This window comes from Lissotriton vulgaris, chromosome 2_1 (assembly GCF_964263255.1).
Source record: "Lissotriton vulgaris chromosome 2_1, aLisVul1.2, whole genome shotgun sequence".
Taxonomy (NCBI): Eukaryota; Metazoa; Chordata; class Amphibia; order Caudata; family Salamandridae; genus Lissotriton; species Lissotriton vulgaris.
This window is the reverse complement of record NC_141687.1, coordinates 1,911,761,106-1,911,784,267: the sequence shown is the minus strand read 5'-3', so window position 1 is coordinate 1,911,784,267 and position 23,162 is coordinate 1,911,761,106. Positions and strand designations below refer to the sequence as shown.

Below are 23,162 nucleotides of genomic sequence, written 5' to 3'. Positions count from 1 at the left end.
ATTTGGTTAGTTGTCAAAGTCAACAGATCCACAAATGGGAACTCCACCCTCAAGTTCTCTTCCCATTCTTACAAATGTGGGGATTTCCAGACATAGATCTTTTCGCCACAAATCTAAACGCAAAATGCCCAAACTTTGCATCCAGACATCCACACCAATTGTCCAAGGGTAATGCACTATGGATGAAGTGGTCAGAGATACTTGCCTACACTTTTCCACCTCTCCCACTCATTTCCCTATTGGTTCAGAAGCTCAGACAGGCATCCCTGACATTAGTCCTAGTTGCTCCCACATGGGCCAGACAACGCTGGTTCACAAACCTGTAAGAGCTCTCAGTAGTTTCGTCACCAATAGCTACACCTCACTCACAATCTGCTCTCTCAGAGCCGTGGAGAGATAAGACATCCAGATCCCAGCCATCTCAACCTTGCAATCTGGAACCTGAAATCATGGATACCTTAATCTTCCGCCAGACTGCATGAACATCATGAAAGAGGCTAGATGTCATCTTGCAGGGACCTGCACCGCTCCTCCCTTCGACTGCTTGCTAGTAACCACAACTGAGTACCTGGGTATACATATAACAAAGGATCAAATTGAGTTTTTCTCCAGAAATCTGGCACCCCCCTGGAGAGATTGCGTAGGGATGTGATACATTGGACATCCCTACTCCTCACGCTACCGGGTAAAGAGGTGTTGTACAAAATGATGGCCCTGCCTCGGTTCCTCTATGCTCTAGAAAATACGCCATTCCTCGTCCCACCTTGATACTTTAAACAAGTAGCGGCATAGGTGTCCACTCTTCTTTGGGGTCATCACCCAGCAAGAATAGCACAAGCAAAACTATACAAAAGCTGGTATGACGGCGGGATAGCACTCCCTGACCTATAGTTGTATTATTGGGAGGCGCACCTTAAAGTCATCAACCAGTGGATCCACACACCTCAGGTCGATCCAGCGTATAGGGCAGATAGAGCCAAACAGGGAACAAATAATATGCTGGCGGTCTTGTATAACAAAAGGGGCAGGCAATGACACTAGAGGGCCCCACAAAACACACGGCCAAATTATGGCATACAGCACAGACACAGTTGGGATGGAGAGGGGTCATCACTAAACTTACTCCACTGTGGGATACAAAAAAACTGGGCAGTTGACAAAAAGCAAGGGCTTTGACCAGTGGGACACTATTGGCATCTCTACAGTAGGTGACCTATGGAGCGGGGAACCGTCATACCATTTACACAACTACAACTCCAATTCGACCTGGGCCCCACCGAGAATTATAGATACTTGCAAATAAGACACCATTGCTAGGGGCGATACTGCAAGAAACCGAGGTCCCAGATTCAGCCCCGCTGGAGGACCGTCTGCTTACTGACTACTTGCAAAAAAGGGAGCTACGTCCTTTACATACAGAAAGCTGATAAATAATCTGCCAGACCCGACGATCACACTACAGGGTAGATGGGTAACAGAAATAGGGGATATTGATGACTCAGAATAGCAGGAAGCTCTGGCGTAGCCTAGGGAGGTGGGGATCTCTACAAGGCTCCGGTTAGTACAACTTAAGATCCTGCACCGAGTATACTACACTAGGGCTACATTACATAAAATACACAGGGCGCAACATCCATACTGCCTTAGGGGATGCGGGGAAGAGGGTTCTTTTATACACACAATGTGGGAATGTGCAGCAATAACAGACTACTGGCGTAAGGTGCTGCGTACTATCTCACAAGTGATAGAGGTGTCACTCCTGCCTGAACCACGCAGGTGCCTGCTCAACATATGGGAGCCAAATGACCTTACACGGCATGGGCAAACATGGGTCACGTTGGGACTCATAGTGGCAAAACGGAATGTTGCGCAGAAATGGGGGGCAGTTGAAGTGCCGACATTGGCGGGCTGGTGCAAAGAATGGATCTGAACCTGGTCACAGAACAGACAGTTTCTAGAGAGGATGTGGTCCAAAGGAGAATCCAAGGCTATATCAGGCTTCACATGGTTTTTGTAGAAGAAACACACTCAAAAAAACTCTGGACCTCTTGAGTTTTAAACAGTAAAGTCTTTAGGGGGATAGTGAGTGTGTTAGCAACAGTTCTTTATATCATTAGGCTGAATCCTTGCTCATATAGATTGAGTCAAAAGTCCATTTTTGTGTAGAAAAAGGCTCTTTATTGATTTTAGTAAAAACATGAACAGCCGACACGTGTTTCGCCCCCTGTGGCGATTCGCGCCAGGGCTTTTTCAAGGCTATTTACATTACGGTTTGCTCTTTGCAATTCTTCATCATAATTTGTACTGCTTTCCAACAAAAGTCCAGTTTTTCAAAATGTGGATTTGTGAGGGGAAATCCCTAAGTTTGGTAGTCGGGAGCCTGCAGGTCGTTCCTTCCGCTTTCACGGACAGTGTAAGCGAATCGGAAGAGCCCCCGCAAATGGTCTAAAATATGGGCAACCTGGAATGGCTATCGAGGGGACATTTGTGACCCAATACCAGAGTCTGAAGGCGATGAACAGACGAGGAGTGAGAACGAGATGATGGGATTGAGGGGATGGGCACTGCTGAAAGGGTCACTGCGGAAAGTATGGTTGGCTATTGCTTACATAACGATATTGTATATGAATGTTTATAACCTGATTACACTATATGCTTCTCTGTATATTGTCATGACTGCTGATGGATTGGATGAAAACAATAAAAACAGTTTAAAAAAAAAAAGAGGCTAGATGTCCTACCACAAGAACATGCTATGCAGCAAAGTGGAAGAGATTTGTGATATACTGTAATAACGATCAAACAGATCCACTGGACAATTCACTTCAAAGCATCATTTGCTATTTACTACATCGTTCCAATATAGCGTACTCTTCCATACGCTTACATCTTTTGCAATAGCTGCATACCTACAAAACAGACAACATCTGTCTCTTTTTAGAGTGCATGTCATTAAAGCATTTATGGAGGGACTTAAGAGAATCATTCCTGCAAGGCTTCCATCTGCTCCAGTGTGGAATCTCACCATTGTACTCACCAGGCAAATTGGTCCTCCCTTTGAACCATTGCGTAGTTGAGAAATACAATTTCTTACTTGCAAGTTGCCTTTCCTCATATCTATCACATCTTTGAGGAAAGTGGGCGAGCTTCAGGCACTAACTATAGAAGAACCATTCCTACAAATACATCAAACCAAAGTGGTTCTCCCGACTAACCCAAAATTTCTACCAAAGGTCATTTCTGCCTTTCATATCAACCAATCTGTTGAGTTGCCTGTGTTTTCCCTCAACCAGATTCTGTGGCAGAACGTGTTTTACACACTTTAGATGTTAAAAGAGCAATTCTTTACTATATAGAAAGGACAAAACAGCTATTTGTCGCCTTTGCTTCGCCAAATAAAGACAATCCAATATCAAACTCAGGCATTCAGGCAGTGCAAACATCTGGGCACAACACCAGATGGCGAGCTATGCACAGCATGTGACTCAACTTACATTGGTACTTCATGACCTCAGTGGGTTCCCCCACTATATGTATTACTTACAGTTTGGTGGAAGCAAGACATCCATCAAAAAAAGTTGCAGATGTACTGTCCACCTTATAATGCATAGAGTTGATGTAGACTGTAAAACGGGTTTATGGGATATCCGTGTTTTTTTTAGCGGATTTCGCTACATTTTCTACGGTCGTAATAACTGCATATGTCCTTATCATGATAAAATACTAGTTCCTTGCTTTAAAAAAATATTGACATTCTGTAATGTGCAATTGTGTAGGCTGGATACATGTTTTATGTGTAAATCTGCCTCTGCATTTTCGAAGTAAAAATGTAAGTAAAAAAAAAACTTGTAATAATAAGTAAAAAATGGATACAAAATACAAAATATCAATTATCATGATAACCTGATGTATAGGGTCAGGATTTGGGTTAGGTAGATGCCTAGGTTCAAATTTAGATGAAAGGTAAACGGTAAAAGCAAAGCCAGAATTAGTGTAGGGATCAGGGTTACGACTAGGTAATGATGAAGATAAAGTGAGGGTCAAAATAAGGTTTGGTTCAGGGTCACATTAGATTAATGCTAGGGTACTTCTCAATCCTCCCAGTTTCTCCTTTTTGAGTGCAATAAATGTACTGCAGGCACGTTTGAGGGAGCACTCTTCATTCTACTACAGTAGCCTTCCAGCTAAAACTGGCTTCTTGAGGAGTGATCATAGAGAGCAACATTCCCAGATGCCTTACTTGTTTAAGAACTTATGCTTCTGCTGAAAAAATCTATTTATAGCACTAGAAACATGCCTTTCATGTTGATTCAAGACAGGTAAGATACTTACAACCCATAGATGGTGCCTGATATTATAGATGCCTATTTTCTATTTTATATTAGAGCATTTCCTTACTGAAAAACACGTCTTGATGACATCTAGGCCAGGCAGCACAATTTTGACTTGGGCCCACAAAATTTTCTGACATGCCAGCTGGTTCCTATCAGCCCAGACTGAGATAGTCCAGGTGCCAGAGATGCGCAACCTTGTCAGAAAAAGACATTCTACCTGTGAAAATGATATTTTCTCCACAGTACATTTGCAGAAGCCAAGATTCCTATGGATAGTACGAAGATTGTAATTTGTGCTAATCAGGGAAAATGATTGTAAGTCCTAATAGCAGAGTAATTCAGATTCCCATTGGATGCTTTTGTCGCTATAAATCCCAGTAATCAGGGCTGATGGATTCCCTTTGAAGTCCTGTTGAAGCATTCCTAAATGCTGTCCCTCCACAAAAACAAAAAAACATTGGGGCATATTACCAAGCAATAGCGATAATTATCGCTATTGCTTGGTTAGAGTGAAAAAATTATCGCCGATCTGCGGCGATTTTTATCGCAGATAAACCTTGGTATTACCAAGGTTTATCGCAAATGCGATAAAAATCGGCCACAATGCATGAATATCGCTGAAAAGTCAGCGATAATCATGCATTAGCGAGCTAATGCTCTTAGCCATCTTATTCACCTCCCATTGGATAACATGGCTAAGAACTGCTCAGGGCAGGTGTTAGCTTTTGAAGATATTCGCGCTTAGCGCGATTATCTCCAAAAAGTGATAATAGGAGATAGCGATGTTAGCGACTGTTTCCAGTCGCTAAATTCTTGGCACGCCCACTTTGCATGTCATTAGGGATAAATATCACTAACATGCAAAGTGGGGCCCAAGATGGTCACTATCTCCTACTAGCTGTCGCTAACTGGTGTTAGCGACAGCTAGGTAATAAATAGGGAGAGAATTTTATCTCTGCTTTCTTGGCTTTTAAAGCCAAAAAAGTGGAGATAAACCCCTTTGATAATATGCCCCATTGTCAACTTAAAGTTGGCAAATTCTGTTACATACATTTCGATTGAAGAGGAGTGTGGAGCTATTCCAGCCCATAATGATATTCAGGTCCCAAGCTTACTGCTGAAACATTCAATGCATAATTTGTGAAATAATAAGTGCCACTGCCCAAAAATTTCTCAAAAGCTCATGGTTAGCACTGCTGAATGTTGGGTTGTCAAATACCAAGACTTCGTAGTATTGATTCCACCACCAAATACTCCTTGCCCCTTTATCTCATGTGGATGGATGATCACATTGCCATGTGAGGGTTTATGGTGTATGAACAATAACATTATTAGTATAAAGGTTGGATTTAAATAATATATTATGGAACTGACCAACTAACGCATGGAAGATGTTTACATGATGAAAGACCTGGTCAGAAGTAATAGCAGATGACAGTCCCAAGCAGATAGCTGCATGTCCAGTTCTATGGAAATGTATCAAAACAAATAAGATCAATGCAGATACTTTCAAGCTTCATCTGAAGAATGTTCATATTTTGCAAGAGTCTGTGATCAAGAACTGAAGAGGACCTTGCAGAAAAGCACTCCCTGTTCTGTGAGTGGTTACACACACTGCCAGAACCTTCCAGTTTCATTGTTGGAATTTATGACATTTGATTGTTATGGATCACGTCAACACTTACCATTACAATGGAACAACCTTTCAACCTATTGTCTCACAGACTGGGGTGGGATCGTCTTTTCTAGTCTACACACAGCTGGTGGCAATATGAGAAAAGTTGGAGTTAGACACATCACTGCTTTCACTATTTCTGATCTTTTCAGTGGCTTTGAGTGAGATTGTCAAACTCTAAGCTCACTTTAGCCTGTGACATAAGGAAAAATAATGGAGTGATAGATAGCTTCTGTACAATATTCCTCGTCCTGATGAGAGTTAGAGATTCTTGTGCCTGGAGGGTTTTTAATATTCTGTGCATTCGTGTTGCTTGGACTGATGCCTTTCAATGGGGATCAGAGGTCTGTACAAGATTCCTCACTATCTGCATCAGTGGCTGGGTTATCCTTACACAGTATAAAGACTAATGTGACTTGTATAAGACTATGCCCTGTTTGATGACGCTGAAGGGTTGTGAGTGGGAGGACGGAGTTGACTTCCTTATATCAATTCAATAATCTAGTGTTGTGCCTTCACCCATAGGGATTGTATCGTTGAGAGCAGTTACTTATTAAAATGTGGTGTGCACAAATCCTTCTACCAAAGAACCATCTGAAAGATCCTGCATTATTACCCTGAGAGTTATATATCTTGGTTTCATAGCCACAGTCCCTTCTATTCCTAGATCTTTTTCATAACTTCAAGCATTCTTTACTGAATTCACTTGTTGCATTTGAGAATCTTTGAAACCTGGACCCAGTTTGAAAGCTCAAAGATAGCTTAATCTTGATGTATTTCTGAGTTGCCAGTTACACTTTCGTGGAAGAAGGTTCTGTGGATGACACCCATAGCCTCTATCCTCTATTCAAGAAGATAACTGGAAGGTTTGTAGAGGAACTCATAATTGAAAGATTGTTAATCAAAATCCAAGCATGTAACAACACTGTATTAGCAAACTTTGGAAAATCCAATAGGTCTTGCTTCTTGTTAGGGGAAGTGTTTGGCTATTGTTTATTGGTTGTTATCTGTGTTGATCACAACTGCCCTTGAAAAAAAATCCCACAATGAACAAGCTTGATAAAAATCATGGGGTACCGCAGCAGCTGAGAAACTATCCCTTTGCTCGACAGTTTCAGAGTGTGGCTCTTGTCCAATAAGAAGAGTTGTATGAGAAGAAGTTAGATGATGAAGCTTTCTGAACTGAAAAATGTAACATATAGATAATGTGGGCTAACAGACAGTATTTCCATTGCAACATTAAAACGTGTGGGCACACCTCCTTAGCTTGCAACCATGAAAACCATAAATCCAGCAGCAGGTTATCATGGTGGAAAAGTAAAACAAATTAAGGAGCACGGGCAATTAATGAATTGCACTCTGCCTTTATGACAGGATTAGGCATCCAAAGAGCATACTCTTCCAAAGTAAAAAGTCATAAATGAGCTATAAAAAAGTTGTAGTGTCAGCACAGCAAAGAACATACACCAGTTGTCAAACAAATGGACTCCTTGATTCATCACCAAAACCTCTTGGAAACTCAAAATTGACAATGCTGCCATCCACAAAATGCCATGGATTTGATTAGCAGTTCATCCAATTAAAGGCAAACAATGAAAAGTGCATGAAAGCTAATGGCTGAATAGACCTCGTTCGTAGACTAGTTTCTTTTGGTACTTCTTATTGTACTTTTTTGAAGGATTTGTTGACATGAGGTCAGGAAATAAAAATAAAAGAGCTGGAAAACAACAAGATGGCACGCACTCGCTTTTGATATCTTCATGCTAACTGGTAAGCAGCATGCAGGGTTTTGTACATTTTAGGTCTCATTTCTCTTGCAAATTATAAATTTGGGAATATTTAGTGATCATACAAAGGTGAGATGATCTGCCTAAGAGGTTATCTGTCAGTTTGTGTTTTTATAGAATTTATTTCTAACATCATAATTTAAAGTGACATAAGATTTTTGAACCTGGTGAGGATTGTTATTCTGTCACCTAAAGACACTTTCTATTCCAATAAGATATAACTTCCAATCTCAAAAAAAGGATAGTTCAATGGGTGTTTTCACAGCATGTTGAGATAAATATAGGTTACTTCCATTCATAGCCAGAGAGCAATTACCCAGACCGTGTTCACATTAAACACCTATATTCTAACTCAGAGAACAGGAACAAACCCTCTTTGAAACATGCTGTGTCCACATGTTACATATATCACACCAAGCCACCATTGCTGCGGAGCTTGTGAGACATGGTAGAAAATGTATCCTGGCAACAAAGCCTTTTCATTCAGACATTTCACTCACAGCATATTTGGATTGAGTCACTAGAATGTTCTATCAACTAGAGCGTGAAGTTTCAAAAGGAATGTGCAATAAGTGATGACATGTTGGAGGAGTGGACTAGGTCTTACAGTGATGCGCGTTGCTAATGTTCTCAACAGTTAAGGGTCGCTTCTGAAGGTATAATTCATAAACAAATGAGCAATTGTGTTCTATTCTGCAGAAAGGGGAAGACAATTAACTATTTCCGTAAGAGCTGACAGTGCTATTGTAATTGACAATAAAGTATTGATGATGGGCCTGTTAATTAAGCAGTGCGATAGGAATCCATTTCTCTCTTTTTTTTTCTTGTGCAGGGCAGTGAGTCCCGAACTCAAGTCCTACGCTTTGGGGGTTTTATTCCTGCTTCTCCGTTTGATAGGTATGTGGAATTTCTTTTACATTTAAAATAAAAAAGTATAATGGAGTTTTCAAAAGTCCCGTCGAATTAACTGCTTTAGATAAAGGTTTTGCTCCATTTCAAGTTTTATCCTTGTAGTGACGACTTTAAAGCTATCTATAATATCCACTCTAAAAGGCGAACATTATTTATTGGAAATGTGACATTTAGTTTTTACCATTCTTGCCATTTAATTGGCATGAATCCAATTATGGATGCATTAATCTTGGATTTAAATCTGCACGTCCGTAGTCGCTTGAGTGCTTCTTGTGAAATGACATTCACGTCCAAAAAAAGAAAAGCTGGTTTAATGCATTGCTGACCTGCCATAACAGCGGGGAACTGCTATCTCTTTAATAGGCTATTAAGATTATCTATGCACAAATTTACTAAATTAATTTTGGCAATTTATGAACAAGGACATTGGAAATTATTTATCCTATTCAATGACAGCTACATGAAAGTCTGAGGAATATTCACATTTTAATGGACCTGAAATCACTAATTTGTATAAAGAACATATTTTCCTGTGCATTATGTAGAGGTATGACTCTGGAGCCTTAAAGTGTTTGTAACTTGAGAAGTAAGTTTGCAAATTTACAGAAATACAATTTGTCATAGAAGTCAGTAAAAATCTCCATGTAGGTTTTCAGGTTTAATCATGAGCCCCACCTTTCAGTCTCATGAGCAACTAACTGTTGTTATTTTTTACTTCTAAAAGGATTGTTATTCTTAGCCAAGGAGAATGTAGTAAATCATGTTCAGTCATTTTAAGTACTTGGATTCCAAGGCAATTAATTTTAGTATCCATTTGATTGGGTGACTCAACACACAGGGCGTCTCATATGTCCCCATTACAATAAGTGTATGAAGGTGTGCATTTTCAACTGCAACACAGCCCCCAACTCTTGGAATCACTGCGGCAAAAATCTCAAATTGTAGATATCCAATGGGTCTGCAGTTTCAGTTCTGACCATCAGACATGCACAGCTGTAGGTAGGGCAGAAATCATGCTGTGTCTGCTATCCAGGAGAGTGCTGCATGTTTGCATTTCAAATGCTATAGTGATAGTGAGTAGAGTGCAAACAGTTAGCCTAGATATTTGGTTCTAAAGACTGCTGGGCTTATTTACATGAAGCTTCTGCTGCCAATGTGTCAACATTTTTGACGCTATGGCGGTGCAATCAGTTCTCCACATATACAAGGTGACCCATCTAGGCTGATGCATCACCTGTGCCTGAAACTGCTGTGTCGCGTAAGTATTAATATGTACAAGGTAGGCGTTCCATCTATATTTACAATGTAAAACTAATGCAGTGATACTTTCGAGTTTTGGCAAAAGTGACGCATCATTGGCAAGTGGCGCGCAGAGCATGAAATGTATCAAATTCTCTGCGCGTGGGTAACCCAGGCATAGGAAATGACGCATGGACACTGGTACATAAAGAAAAGCAACACAAAAAGGTTTGGCAAGCTCAGCTATGCCATGGAGGTGCTAATTTTGGAGCTTAGAGTTGCAAGGGGATGATCACAATCCACCACCCCTGCCTGCATCGCAAGAGAAGGGAGCGCATCTGTCAGCAGCATACTTCTCTAATTAGTTTTAGGGAGGAAGAGGTAATCACCTATTACTTGCTTAGGAGAGAGACCTTTGTTCAGCTGCTAAACCTGATTGCAGCAAGGCTCCAGCTAAAAACTGTCAGATATACCAACAACTCTCCACAGTTAAAGGTCATGGCTGTACTACACATGTTGGCAACTTGTGTGCAAGTATAGGCTGAATTACCTAAAATGTGCTGTATGGCCTCATTATTGTGCACTACTGCCCTTTTTCAGTGACTTAGTGTAGTGCAGAAAGGTGCCTTGCTGTAATACAGAGTGGCACTCTAAAATTATCAGGGTCCATGGGTCATGTGCATATAGTGGGAACAATGGCAATCATCGGATAGACAACAATGTGCTCCTTTGACATGCATCTACTGCACTGGCTAATAACTTACTCTTAAATGCCTGTGCCAATGTCATGTAGTCTACCATCATCTGTGGTTTACCATGGACACATGGATGTGTCAGTGTAAGGCATGTCTGCTATGTCACTACCTACCTAGGGAAAATCAACTAGCTAAATATCTGATCCCCAATCTGTCACTTCACACATGTAGTGTGAGCACATAACATAGAGTGGTCAGGAACATCTCCAAATGGCCTTATCAGAAAGCTACCGGATCAACATGACAGTCAAGATGTAGAACAGTATAATGTATCAGCCCCTGCTCACCATTTGATATTACAGAGAATAATAGAAGAGACATGTATAAACCTATGACCACCTGTATGAGTAATACATAATGTGAAAATAAGTACAAAATGTGCATGACAATTTCACTATACAAATCTTACAAGGACTTGAATGTATCTGGAACAGTGAGCAAAAACATTTACACTTGTCCTTTCTTTTCACACAGCTGACCAAGGTTATGGGCTTCAGCTGTGGGTAATGACCCCACATGCACACACTCAGACTGAGCCAGAGGAGGCCTACAACCAGGCACTCAGCAAGACACTCAATATTGTCGAGCAAACCTTTGGTGCCTGCTCAAGGCCAAGTTCCATTGTCTTGACATCTCTAGGGGGAGGTAACTCTACTCGCCCCTACTGGTGTTCAGATCACTTGTTTGTACCATTCTGCACAATACATGTGTGCGGACTAATGTGCCCTGGAAGGGGACTAGCCACAGTGACTGGAAATCATAGTCGCACACACATTGTTAACAGTGGCTTTACAAAGGCCCCTGCATTGCTGGAGACCTGAGCTCCAGGGGCCCGCCTCAGCACAGTACCTTCACCTAAGAGCTCCTGAATGAGTCCGGTGGGGGGCCCTTTCATGTATTTTGTAGGAGGAGGCCCCCCTCAAGTTTAGCTACATCACTGAATGACATGTTCTGGGATGCAACAAGGGACATGTAGGGAAGGTTCAACGTGGCAATGAATGTTTGAAACCATTACTTGTCTTTGCGTTTATGTCACTTTTCCAGGAAACATCCATTCAACCACATCTTGTCAACTAGATGTCTGCCTCAAAAGTCTGCATTCATGTCATCAGCAATACATATGTAAAAAAAAAAGGCAGAAAAAATTGACGGCCTCATTTACAATGATTCGACGTGGAGCAGCTCTGCAAGTCTTTTTGTTGCGCTGCCCTATACCAAACGGAAAGGGCAGAAATGTACCGTAATTACGAGATACGGTGTATTCATGTCCTTTCAGCCGGCTCACAAAATGGTGCCTGGCTCCAACACAGGCACCCTTGCACCATGGTGAAAGGGTGTCTGCATTGTTGGCAGGATTGTATTTGAATAGGACTGGACAACTTGTAAACAGGCCCCATGTTTTTTGCTTTGTAATGTGGGAATTGTTGTTCTGGAGACTCATGTTATACATTCCACTACAGGTGCCAGTGTACAAAACCTGGACTGGTGCTGCACTTCACACATAGAAAGGATAAACCTGAGGGAGCTGGACTCATCTGTGCCACATGTGGCTGGGCAGCGTGACTTACATTTATGTGATGTTTGATGGTACATGAACCAAATGACTGCCCTTTGCCCTGTTTACAGTGCACTGGAGTGCTGTGACCTAGCTAGCTGCACTGTACAACAAGAACTTTTTCCCCGCATTGCCCCTAGTTGTACTTACTCTGTGGGTTTTGTTGTTCCTCATGGCTGCACTGTCTTGTCCCGGAACTCCTGCAAGCAACCCCTGTGGGATGACAGCTGCCACCCACTTCTCCAAGGCATTCAGCACCTCCTGTGGCGCCGGACTTCCTCTGTATGGCTGCCTTCAGGTTGTTGGCCAGTTTCTCCTTCGTCCTGTGCTTATAGACGTGCCAGTGTTTCTTGCCATGAGTGACTATCCTCTTGGCTTATCCTATGTTGTTATTCTTGACCACTATGGACTGCCAAATGGTCTCCTTCTTTCCTAATGACAATTTTTAGGTGACAAAGAGCTGATGTTGGTGCTCTGTCACCTCACTGATCAAGATATCATTCTCCTTCTCACCGAAATGCACCTCCTCTTCCCTTGGGAGTCTGTCTGGACATCCTGGCTGGTGCTGGGGTTGTTTGGGTTGTTGCCCTGGCTGCTGCTCTGTTCTCCCTGATCCATGGCTATCTTCTGTGAAATGTGCAAATTGTTTTTAAAAAAGTGTAATTTTAATGTGCATTTTGATGCACTGAAAGGTGACACTAGGGTGGTTAGCCACACTCTGTGTGCCGCTAAGCAGCCTTATGACGGTTTTGCTCCTGATGTGTCATTTTCTGCTACAACATCACCCCGTGCCAACATCATCTTTTTTCCCTGATCATTATGCCATGGTACACCATACCGTAAATATGGTGCTTCTATGGCATTTCAAAATGACGTTGTGAATCGCAAATTTATGACATTTATTGTGTTTCCCACATTGCAAATACATATTGGCATACTAGATAACTAAACATCTGTGCTGAATCTTTAGGTGACTGATCAAAGACAGTTTTGGCTTTTGTATAAAGACCTCTCAAATTTCCCATGTACACATGTGATTTGCTCATCCAAGTCATTCATTTTCTTTGCAATCTAGAATATGTATTCCTGATTTTATAAAGGAATTAAGAGGACTGCAGAAAGCTGAATCTGCACATTGTACACTAGCTCATTAAACAAAAGTTAGTGAAGACTTCAACCTGTGTTGCCACTGGAAAGAAAAGCACTGTTGTTTCATTTGTTGTGCGATCCTCTGTACAGCTGCCTCTGCTAAAGGTAAAGGTTTGTTATGTTGGACACAGCAGAAGCTTGTGAACATGCTTTTGTCTTCAGAAAAGAATCGAGTTTTAATGCATGTTCACCTTTGTGATTATATATAGAAGATATATAAATGTATATATAGATCTATACATATAATCTGCGTGAAATGTTCCAAACTTTTGGCCAGCTCCGGTCCTCTCCTATCCTGAAAGTTTCACGATGATTCATCAAGCGGGGGCCGAGAAAAAAGGGGGGTCCCAAAACGCGTTTTTCCCATGCTATTTCCCATAGGACCTTTAGCCGCAGGTACAGCCCGATTTGCTGAACAGAATTACACCAAATTTGGGAAAGAGGTAGTTCTTTGTTTAGACTCGTGCCTTTTGCTAATCCAAATGTGAGTGTCAACCGCTGGTAGCATCTAGTCCAAAGAACAGCATGTGAAGGTGGCGCTTACAAGAACAACAGGTTAAAGCCACCCAGTCACGTTGACACTATGCAGAAAGGTATACATGCCAGAGAACATCATATGTGAACAGCCGGGTGATTAGGAAACTTTCGAATTAGAAACTGAGCCAAAAGAGCTGAAGAGATGATCTTGAGGGATCGCAAGAGAAGGTGTGAGAGGAGCTAAGAAAAATTGGTCGTTGGCAGGCTCAAAGCAAGCTGGGATTAGGCAGTGCATATTTTCAAGCAGCAAACAATAGAATTGTACAGAGTTCCCCAGAGGGAGCTAAATAGTTTTAGCTCAGCCTCTCTTCTCTCTCACTCGATAAAAAAGTGGGGGTTGAGTGCATGGTGTATCCATGGTGGTCCATCATAAGGAATCAACTCCGAACGACACTATACAGGTCGTATACCAGTGTCCTCCGCTACTCGGGGGATGTTAGCAATCATATGAGCACAAGGTCCTGAAGAATCGCCCTTAGGGCGAGAAACATGTTGACCGTTTCCACAAACAAGGGTTGAATAAAGGTTTGGTCTCATTGTTTACCACTCCTTATTACCCCTTTATTTTTTAATAAAGCAGTGAGCCTGACCAATAAAAATCTTCTCTTTTTAGGACTCTACTGACTTTTTTTAACACACACCACCACGCTCACTATTGCACCTTATATAGGCCCCTCACACCCACACACCCGCTGGCTCGGAATAAAAGATCTCCGCCAAAGTGCAGCTTATCTTGCTGCCCGACGGGCATTGCACCGCCAGCCTGTCGTAGGAGCAGGATACCAATGATGACGCTGGACGGTCATCGGCTGGGACAACAGTTGTGGTCCTGCCGTTAGCCTGTGTGAGGTATCCTTACATTCTGAAAAGGGTCTACACCATGCACTCAACCCCCACTTTTTTATCGAGTGAGAGAGAAGAGAGGCTGAGCTAAAACTATTTAGCTCCCTCTGGGGAACTCTGTACAATTCTATTGTTTGCTGCTTCTCAGGACAAGTACATTGGACCCCAGTCAAAATATCGTCCACCCCCTATCCCCCTATTTGATACCAGTGCATATTTTCAAGGCAGCTGCATCCTGCAAATTAGTCTAAATAGGTGAATTTCTAGAAGTTCAGGACGCTCTTGCCAAATAGAGGCCAAAGAGCAGCAAAAATCAATGGTCTTAAAAAAGAACAGAAAGACACCACAAACCAAAGATATTTTTATTCAAATGACGACAACAAAATGTAATAATTGATGTAAAACGGACAAAACTCACAAGGAGGCCTAGGTTCTAGAGGGAAAAGATGGCAGGACATTGGAAGGAGACTTGTGTAAAACATAGTTAGACACTGGATGGAAACAGATGTTAGGATGGTTGAATACCAGGGTAGGTGAAACATGCTAAATAGAGTAACAAGCCATACAGATGGCCCACAGCTAGAAAGAAGTAAGAACATCCTGACGATTAAGGATGGTAAAGCCCACCTCTGGATAGCATATCTAACAAAGCTCTGTAGTTCATAACCGATATTGCTGATTTATGGCAAAATGTAGTGAATATAAAGGGATTAGTGGGGGGCATCCTTAAAATGTCAAACACATCGACATTTAAGCCTGTGAGCCCCGCACTTGAGATTTACAAAGTCAAGGCGAGGGCATCGGCTCTCTACGGTGGGGAACTTTGGGGGCACTTGTGCAGGCCTGAAATCCCAAACCTGGAGAACAAATTTATGCTGCAACTATTGGCGCTTCCCCAAAGCACACCACTCCTACCATTAAGGTTAGATTTAGGACTGAGCTCTATCCAGGATGAGCTAGCCTTAAACCTCTCAGGGTCTGGTGCAGGCTCTGGATAACTCCAGAACTTTCAAATTATAGGCTTGAATTGAAGGATGTATTGAGCCATAGGAAAGCAGCAAAATCTCTTGGCTTGTATTTGTGAAACAGGAATTGGGGAAAATGGAACTACTTGCCCTGTGGTAGGAACCAGAACGGGCGTGTAGGGAGGTTTCAGGCAAATCCCTCATGAAGTCCTTTATGGATCACAAACGTAACACATGGCTGCATGATTCTTGAGCCGGCTCCCTGACACAAGTGTTTTTAACTATCAAGACTTCATACGTCTTTGAGGAATTCCTGAACGTCATTTATCCAGTAGGAGCAAGGAAGCTCTATATCCAATGGAGGCATGGAACACTACCACTAAGGGCTTTTACAAGCAAATGGCCTTCCCCTATGAATAAATTCTGCCCGGGTTGCAGTGCCAGTCAAGAGCATGAACTCCACATACTCTTTTTCTGCCCTGATTATAGCAAAGCTAGGAAGTACTGGTTAGTACCCTTGTGCAGGAACATGGACTATGACAAATGCTCGGTTGCAGTGAGAATCCTTAGGACTGATACCTCAGGGCATATTGTCTTTGCACTATCAAAGTTCTTGACAGCCATTTAGTCCAAGAGATGTTTTTTAATTGCAAATAGTAGCTAGGGGTGATTGAATATTCCTGATTTTATGAAATTTCTACTGTATACGATGAATTGACTATTTTATATTATGTGTTGAAATATACGTTTTAACTGTAATCTTTTATGGCTGAAAAAAGTCGAAATAAAGATTAAATGATGATGGTTAAACGTTTCTGTAATAAAGTTTTCTCTGAAAAAGAAAGCAGAGTATCAACAAATATGGTCGACAGATTGCAACTTCAAAAGATTCCCAGTTTACTTTCCTAGACTGGTTTTCAGACAGCACTGGAATCAGTCGAGTTCAGTAGCCAATGGTCTCTCTCTCTCTGTATATAAATGTTTCTTGCGCACATGTACACTTTTGTTACACTATTGCACTTGCACTGCTGCTGTCACCAGGAGCACCTTTTGTTCCAAACTTTGCTGGTCAACAGTAATAGTGATATACAATATCTTCATAATATTTGATATGTGAAATTACCTTTTGTTCTCTGTTCTGTTTCATTGATCGTAAATGCGATACTGAAACTGCACGATTTTAGGCTCTCAAAAAAAAAGAATAATCCAAGGCATGAACAATGAGATTGGTTCCACTAGGATGTATTAAATTACAATCGACCTGCTATTTCATTCCTAAAATGGGGAGGAAGTTTAGGGAAAAACGAGGCTCTAGCACAGAAAAATGTAATTGAACGGTTCCACAGACCTAGAATAGTTATACTGTTATAAATATTGATAAACAATTGAAGATGCAATTCAAATATTATATTCAGATTTGCAAGAAAGAGTCCAAAGTCCTTCGTGAAATTTCCAGATTTTGGTACTTACCTAACCAAAATACGCATCAATGTAAATACCTTATTGTTTTCCCTCGTTACATTTTTACAGGTTTGACCTGCAAAAGTTAATGAAGTGTGAGATGTTTAATTTACCCTGTTAAAATGACCAAACTCAGAATTCCGATTACTGCGCAGGGGGTCATAAAACTCCAATCAACTCAAAATGAGGGGCCTCATTTATGAAAAGTGACGCTTCGCTGCTTGAAGACAGCGATGCGTCACTTTTCACTGCGCCCTCCTTGCAACTCCAATGATGTGTCATATTTACAGTATGACGCATCATTGCGCAAGGAGTTACAGATACGTCAGTATTTCTGACGTATCTGTATGGCGCAGAAGTGACGCATTGCTGGAGTGTGTCAGAAAAGTGACGCAACTCCAGCAATGCGTCCTTTCACATGAGGCATGCCCCATATGAAAAGGGCCTGCGTCAGTCTTACTCCTGCTGTGAGGCAGGCGTAAGAAATTGACGCATATGTGTCCTAGAAGTGGCGCAGTGAAATCTCATAGATTTCACTGCGTCACTTCTACGACCCTTTCTTGCGTCAATACGTCCCCCTTGCATACATTATACCTGGCGCAGGTATAATGTGGTGCAGGGGTTTACAAAGTGACACATCTACCTAGATGCGTCACTTTGTAAATATGGCGCAACAAGGCGCATTTTTTACGCCGCTGGTGCGTCACAAAAAGTGACGCACCAGCGGCGTAAAAGTGACGCATGGCCTCATAAATGATGGTCTTTAGTGTCTTTTATGTGGCATTGGCACTGCAACTAAAATGCTTCACCTAGCATAGGACCCATTATGACATCAGTTTCTACTTTGCCATTCTCAGACATGTTATCCTTGTAAAACACACACCATGATGTGTGGTTTTCCACTCCGATGGTTAAAAAGTCTTTCCACTGCTATTATCCTTCATACACTGGAACACGATTCTTCTTGCCTTCTCAATTAAATCTTGCAGTGATGTCTACACTCAGAAAGGGATCCCACTGGTCCTAGCAGCTATAGCAGAAATCCCATATTTAATGAATTCAGTATTTCAAAAAATCTGTCATTTGTTCTAGCCTTACTAAGCAGAGTTTTACCATGCTAAGAGAAGTATGTCTGTATTGAGTCTATATTGAATGACCGATAGTCAGTAACTTAGCAGTTATTTGGGAAGGGGGAGCCGTCACCAACTAAATAAAGACAATATGGTTAGGCCAAAACACATGGGTCTATTAAAAAAATAATCATGCAGCGCAGCATGCCACCTTGCTGACTTCATAATTGGGAAAGGACGTAAATGCACCATAATTAACAATATACAACGCATTCCTGTCTGTTCCCAGCACTTGTGCACAATGTGCTGCCTAAGGCCAATGCAGGCACCCTTATACCAAGATTCAAGGGTTCCTATGTTGTAAGCAGGATTGTTTTTGTGCTGGAAGGGACACCTTTCTGCACAAAAGCAATCCCCTGAGGCATTTTCCTCTTTGTGTGTGTGCTGCAGCATGCAGCAGGCATAGAAAGGGGAAGTAACGAGGAGAAATAAAGATATTTCTCTTCGTTGCGCCTCCCCTGGAGAGACCTAGCAATTTGACACACTGCCAGATCTACCTGTAAAGGTATATGTGGGAATGCATCAATATCTATGGGTGGATGCATGGAACACCACCCTCCACCCACACGGTGAGCAATGTAATGCCCTGATTTGAGATGTGTTGCGTTACTCTAGGATTATTAAGTAATTTCGAGGTGGCCGTATGTAGCATTATGAATCAAATTTAAGAGTTGCGTCGCTGTTGCATCCTGTTGTGTGGGGCAAGGGCAACACAAGTCTTTCATAAATATGCCCCACAATTCTTAAAGAATCTCTGCTCAGCCCTAGCAGGTAGTCCCCAGAGAAGAATTTTTTAAGTTAAACGAAACAGCAACAATATTAAAGTCAAGAAAACAACACAAAAGAAATTCCAAACCAATTTATAAAAAAATAGAGAAAAATTGGGCAAAATACAATAACATTATTACAAGTGACAAGGGGAAACAGAGATATTACTTTTAAAAGTTTTTAGATGGCAAGTAAAATGGCATTGAAAATAAGAGTCTGTGGTGGACTGGAATGGAGGCTTGATTTTAGTATGACCACAATGGAGTGTAGGTCAATTACACCAAGCGGGTTGTCCTAGCCAGAGTTTTTACTTTCTGACCTAGGCCTTTATTTAAAGTAATGCCAGTGTTGCAACTGCTGTATATAAGTATATTATAGTCTATGGCCCTTGTAGTATGGAAGATATGACATCCAACTTATATTGACATAATATTCCACCCTTCAAACTTTAATTAAGGCCCTAAGTCTTTCTTATGGACGTTATCCACCATTGGGGCACATTACAAGTCTCAAGGCAGTGAAGGTCCCTCAAAGTCAGACATTGTTGTTGAGTTCCCGGTGAATCTATTGATTTAGGTTATTTAAGCATCCAGTGGAATAAAGCTGAATTTTGTAGCTGATGAACCTACTATGGCACAAGGATAGATTTGCCACCCCAGCCCGTTCCTCTATGTCACCTTGGACTTGTTCACTCAAAAACCTCTTGCAGGGCAAAGCTAGAGGCTGTAGCTGGGCAGGGCATCACAAGGCTTGATCCTATTTTTTTGGTCCTGCTAACACCATTTGCAGAGCAGCAAAAAAGCTCAGAGCAGAACAAACTTGGTTTTCTTGCTCACTTTGGGTCCGACCTCACTAAGCAGGCCTCTGCACCATGTTCCAGTCTTTTTAAGATGGAAAAAGAGATTATGGGCCCGATTTATATGTTGGTGGAGAGGGAACTCCATTCACATCCCGGCAATTTTAAGGTCAGCACACGCGATATAGATGTAGGTGGATCATAGGTTTGACAATGATGGAGACTACTCCATCTCTGACGTTCCTAAAACCTTCCAATGGCCAGACAGAGCAAGGGCCATTGGAGGGTTGTTTGTTTGTCTGGCCACCTAATTTAGATGGGTGGACATACAAACGATTTTCAGTGACCCTCACCACAAGGAAACAACTTGCAGTAAGGGGCATCAAAAAATGCTCCATGCCCCCCAAACTATGTGAGTAATCTTCCATGGCGATGGGGATATTTAATTTTTTTATATAAAAAGAAAAATCTCACTATGGAATTTTCTTTTTGAAAAATAAATATATGTATATATATGTTATTTTGCCAAGCGCCTCCATCAAACTTTAAGTGCATTGTCAGGAACTGCCATGATGACAGTTCCTGCTAATGCTAAAAATATCTGCTGGGCCAGCCAACATATGAGTTGAGACCTAAGTTCCACTTTTTACCAAGTTCTGGGAACATTCCTCTTTGTCACCTGGCCTCTCCCAAGTCAGGACTCCCAGGTCTTGTTGGATCCTGGAGTACTTTTACATTTTGTGTCCATGAAGCAGTCAAAGAAGCCACCTGACCTTTGGATAGATTGTCCACTCCATAGGTGCTATTGGAAATCAGGAGTCCTTGAGACATCTTTCTTCCAGCAGCACTTCCTACTGGTATAGACTTCCCAGGCCTATGTCTGTGCTTTATGGACATTGGGGGAGATGCGAGTCTTTTTCTGTATAAATGCATGTGAGTGAAGAACTTTCCCTACCCAATCTTATTTAATTTCTCACTCTATTCCACCACCTTTTGTGGTATGTCCTCTCTATTGTAATTGTAAGAACCTTAAAGCCTAAATGACTAATCTTTCTTCCACCAGCAGGATGGCACTATTGAAGCCGCTCCCTAATTTATATGAGGTACCCATTCATCTCTCATCTGAACTGATTCTCCTGCGGAGATTGGCACCTGAAAGTTCACAATAGCCCCAGGAATCAATTGTAGCAAATCATGTCAGCCCTATTTAGCATCTCACACTCAAAAATAGGTAGTATTATGGTTGGGCTTTGTTCTACCAACTGTTCCTTAGGGGTGACTTATTAATATGCAAAAATCAGCATGCATAAATTTTTCCTTTCCATATGTCACTGTGGTGTTTTTAAATGTCAGCTGAGACAGAACACAGTGGTGGCTGCCATCTATTATTGTCATATATGTGGGTTTTGTAAATACATGCTGCAACCCACATATGACATTTAACTTCTGTGCATTTTTAGTAAGCCAGTTCAAAATGTAAATTACTTCAGTACAATTTCCATAATTTTGGAAATTTCACATTCTGATTGTTATGCAAAATTCCTGAAATGATGGCACTTTGCGTAGTTATGCTCTATTCAAAATAAAAATGTACAGCAAAAAGCATAATTTTTGGTGAAAGGTTTGCACACAAACAACATAACTCAAGTGGCTGTTCTTTACAATGCTTTATTCAAAGGCATCGTCATGCCAAAACTGGCATAAAATGGCAGATTTGCATTTTGCATAATTACGAGTAATTTTACTTAATTTTGCTGAAACGTAATTATGCATAAGCAAATGCCTTGAATTTCAGACACCTAATGTTAAGCGCCATTTGCTGAGGCATTACAGGAAAGGTAAATAAACCAATTGGGTAAACCAATTTACCAAGTGCTATTTTAGGTCCAAACCATGTGCATTTTGGTGAACAGGATAGCAGCATCACAGGGCATAGAGTCATAGCCCAGGTAGACATAGGCTCCAGAAAAAGGCAGTACATCTGGGATGACCATGCAGAAAAGGCAGATTCCGTAGATCAACTCAGAGTGTCAATGTTGGCATCCTAATTTTTATGCAAAATGTAACATTACCAAATAACATTTCTTCTTGACTAACTCAGTTTAGGAGACATGGTTTTTAGATTGATTCTCTTTTTACTTCGAAAAACTGGTCCCTTAGTTTGATTGCTCCCATCCGGGTCTTTTTGGCTTGTTTAATTCGTAACGGATCCACTATGTTAGCAATTCTTTCAACATTTTACAATTACCATTTTTCATGGATTCCACTTCCAGCTTTATATCAATTGCAACCAACTTCTTTAACAATATAATCAGTTCTAGGTAGAGTTTGAGTGTAAGCAGTTGGTTCATGAATTGAAACATACTATTTCTAGATATCTGACTTGTGCTGTGCATATGATAAGAAGTATTTGTGGTGTCCTTGGCTGTAAGCTGACCTTAAAATCAATCCTCTGTACTGTTTTCTTAGCATGTTTCTGTGATATTACGCAATATAAGATGATTTTGCGCCAGCTGTTCCTGCACATCGGGCACAATATCACTGCAGATTTGACTTGATTGAGAATAGGCAATGTCAGCAAACTATCTGGGCTTGCTCAGATGCTGCCTTGATGTCCCTCAGAATTCAGATAATGTGATATTTTATTTTTCCTGGGTGAGTTATCATCCACAGTGCTTCATTAACGTCAGTGGTTATCAGTTCTTAAATTTATCAGATTGAAATGCATATATATATATATATATATATATATATATATATATATATATATATATATATATATATATATATATATATATATATATATATATATATATATATATATATATATATATATATATATATATATATATATATATATATATATATAACCCACAGAGGTTTTTCTTCAAGAGCCTCAACCTTTTCTAGTGATGACATTATCTCATTTCAATTCCATTCCTTCATCTCTTGTAAATTTGGGGGTTTTGATGACTTTCCTGTCTGTCGAATGCTGGGGATAGATAATTTTCACTGCTTCCGTTGTCCACTGGGCATCATAGCCATAGTTTTGTAAGCAACTCAACAAAATAATTCTTTCAGCAAGCCTAGGATTAGTTTGTGTTTATTTCTTGGCTATCGTTTGGGTTAGAGTATATTGTAAGAAAATTAGATGTTAGTTGTGAAGAATATGAGTCACACTGGACTAATAACTCCTAAACTCCTGCCAGGTCACTTACATAGTTTCAATAATTTAACCCTGGGCTCAACCCCTGCC

The 23,162-nt window shown here is 41.1% G+C and overlaps 1 protein-coding gene across 2 annotated transcripts in view; it reads left to right on the top strand.

The window, feature by feature from the left end:
- Positions 1-23,162, top strand: part of SLCO3A1 (solute carrier organic anion transporter family member 3A1) — a 731,052-nt gene that overhangs the window by 678,875 nt on the left and 29,015 nt on the right. For both annotated transcript variants that reach the window (XM_086958095.1, XM_086958096.1), the window contains one exon: positions 8,629-8,693. In XM_086958095.1, coding sequence (XP_086814221.1) covers positions 8,629-8,693 — 65 coding nt within the window. The remainder of the gene's footprint in view (positions 1-8,628; positions 8,694-23,162) is intronic.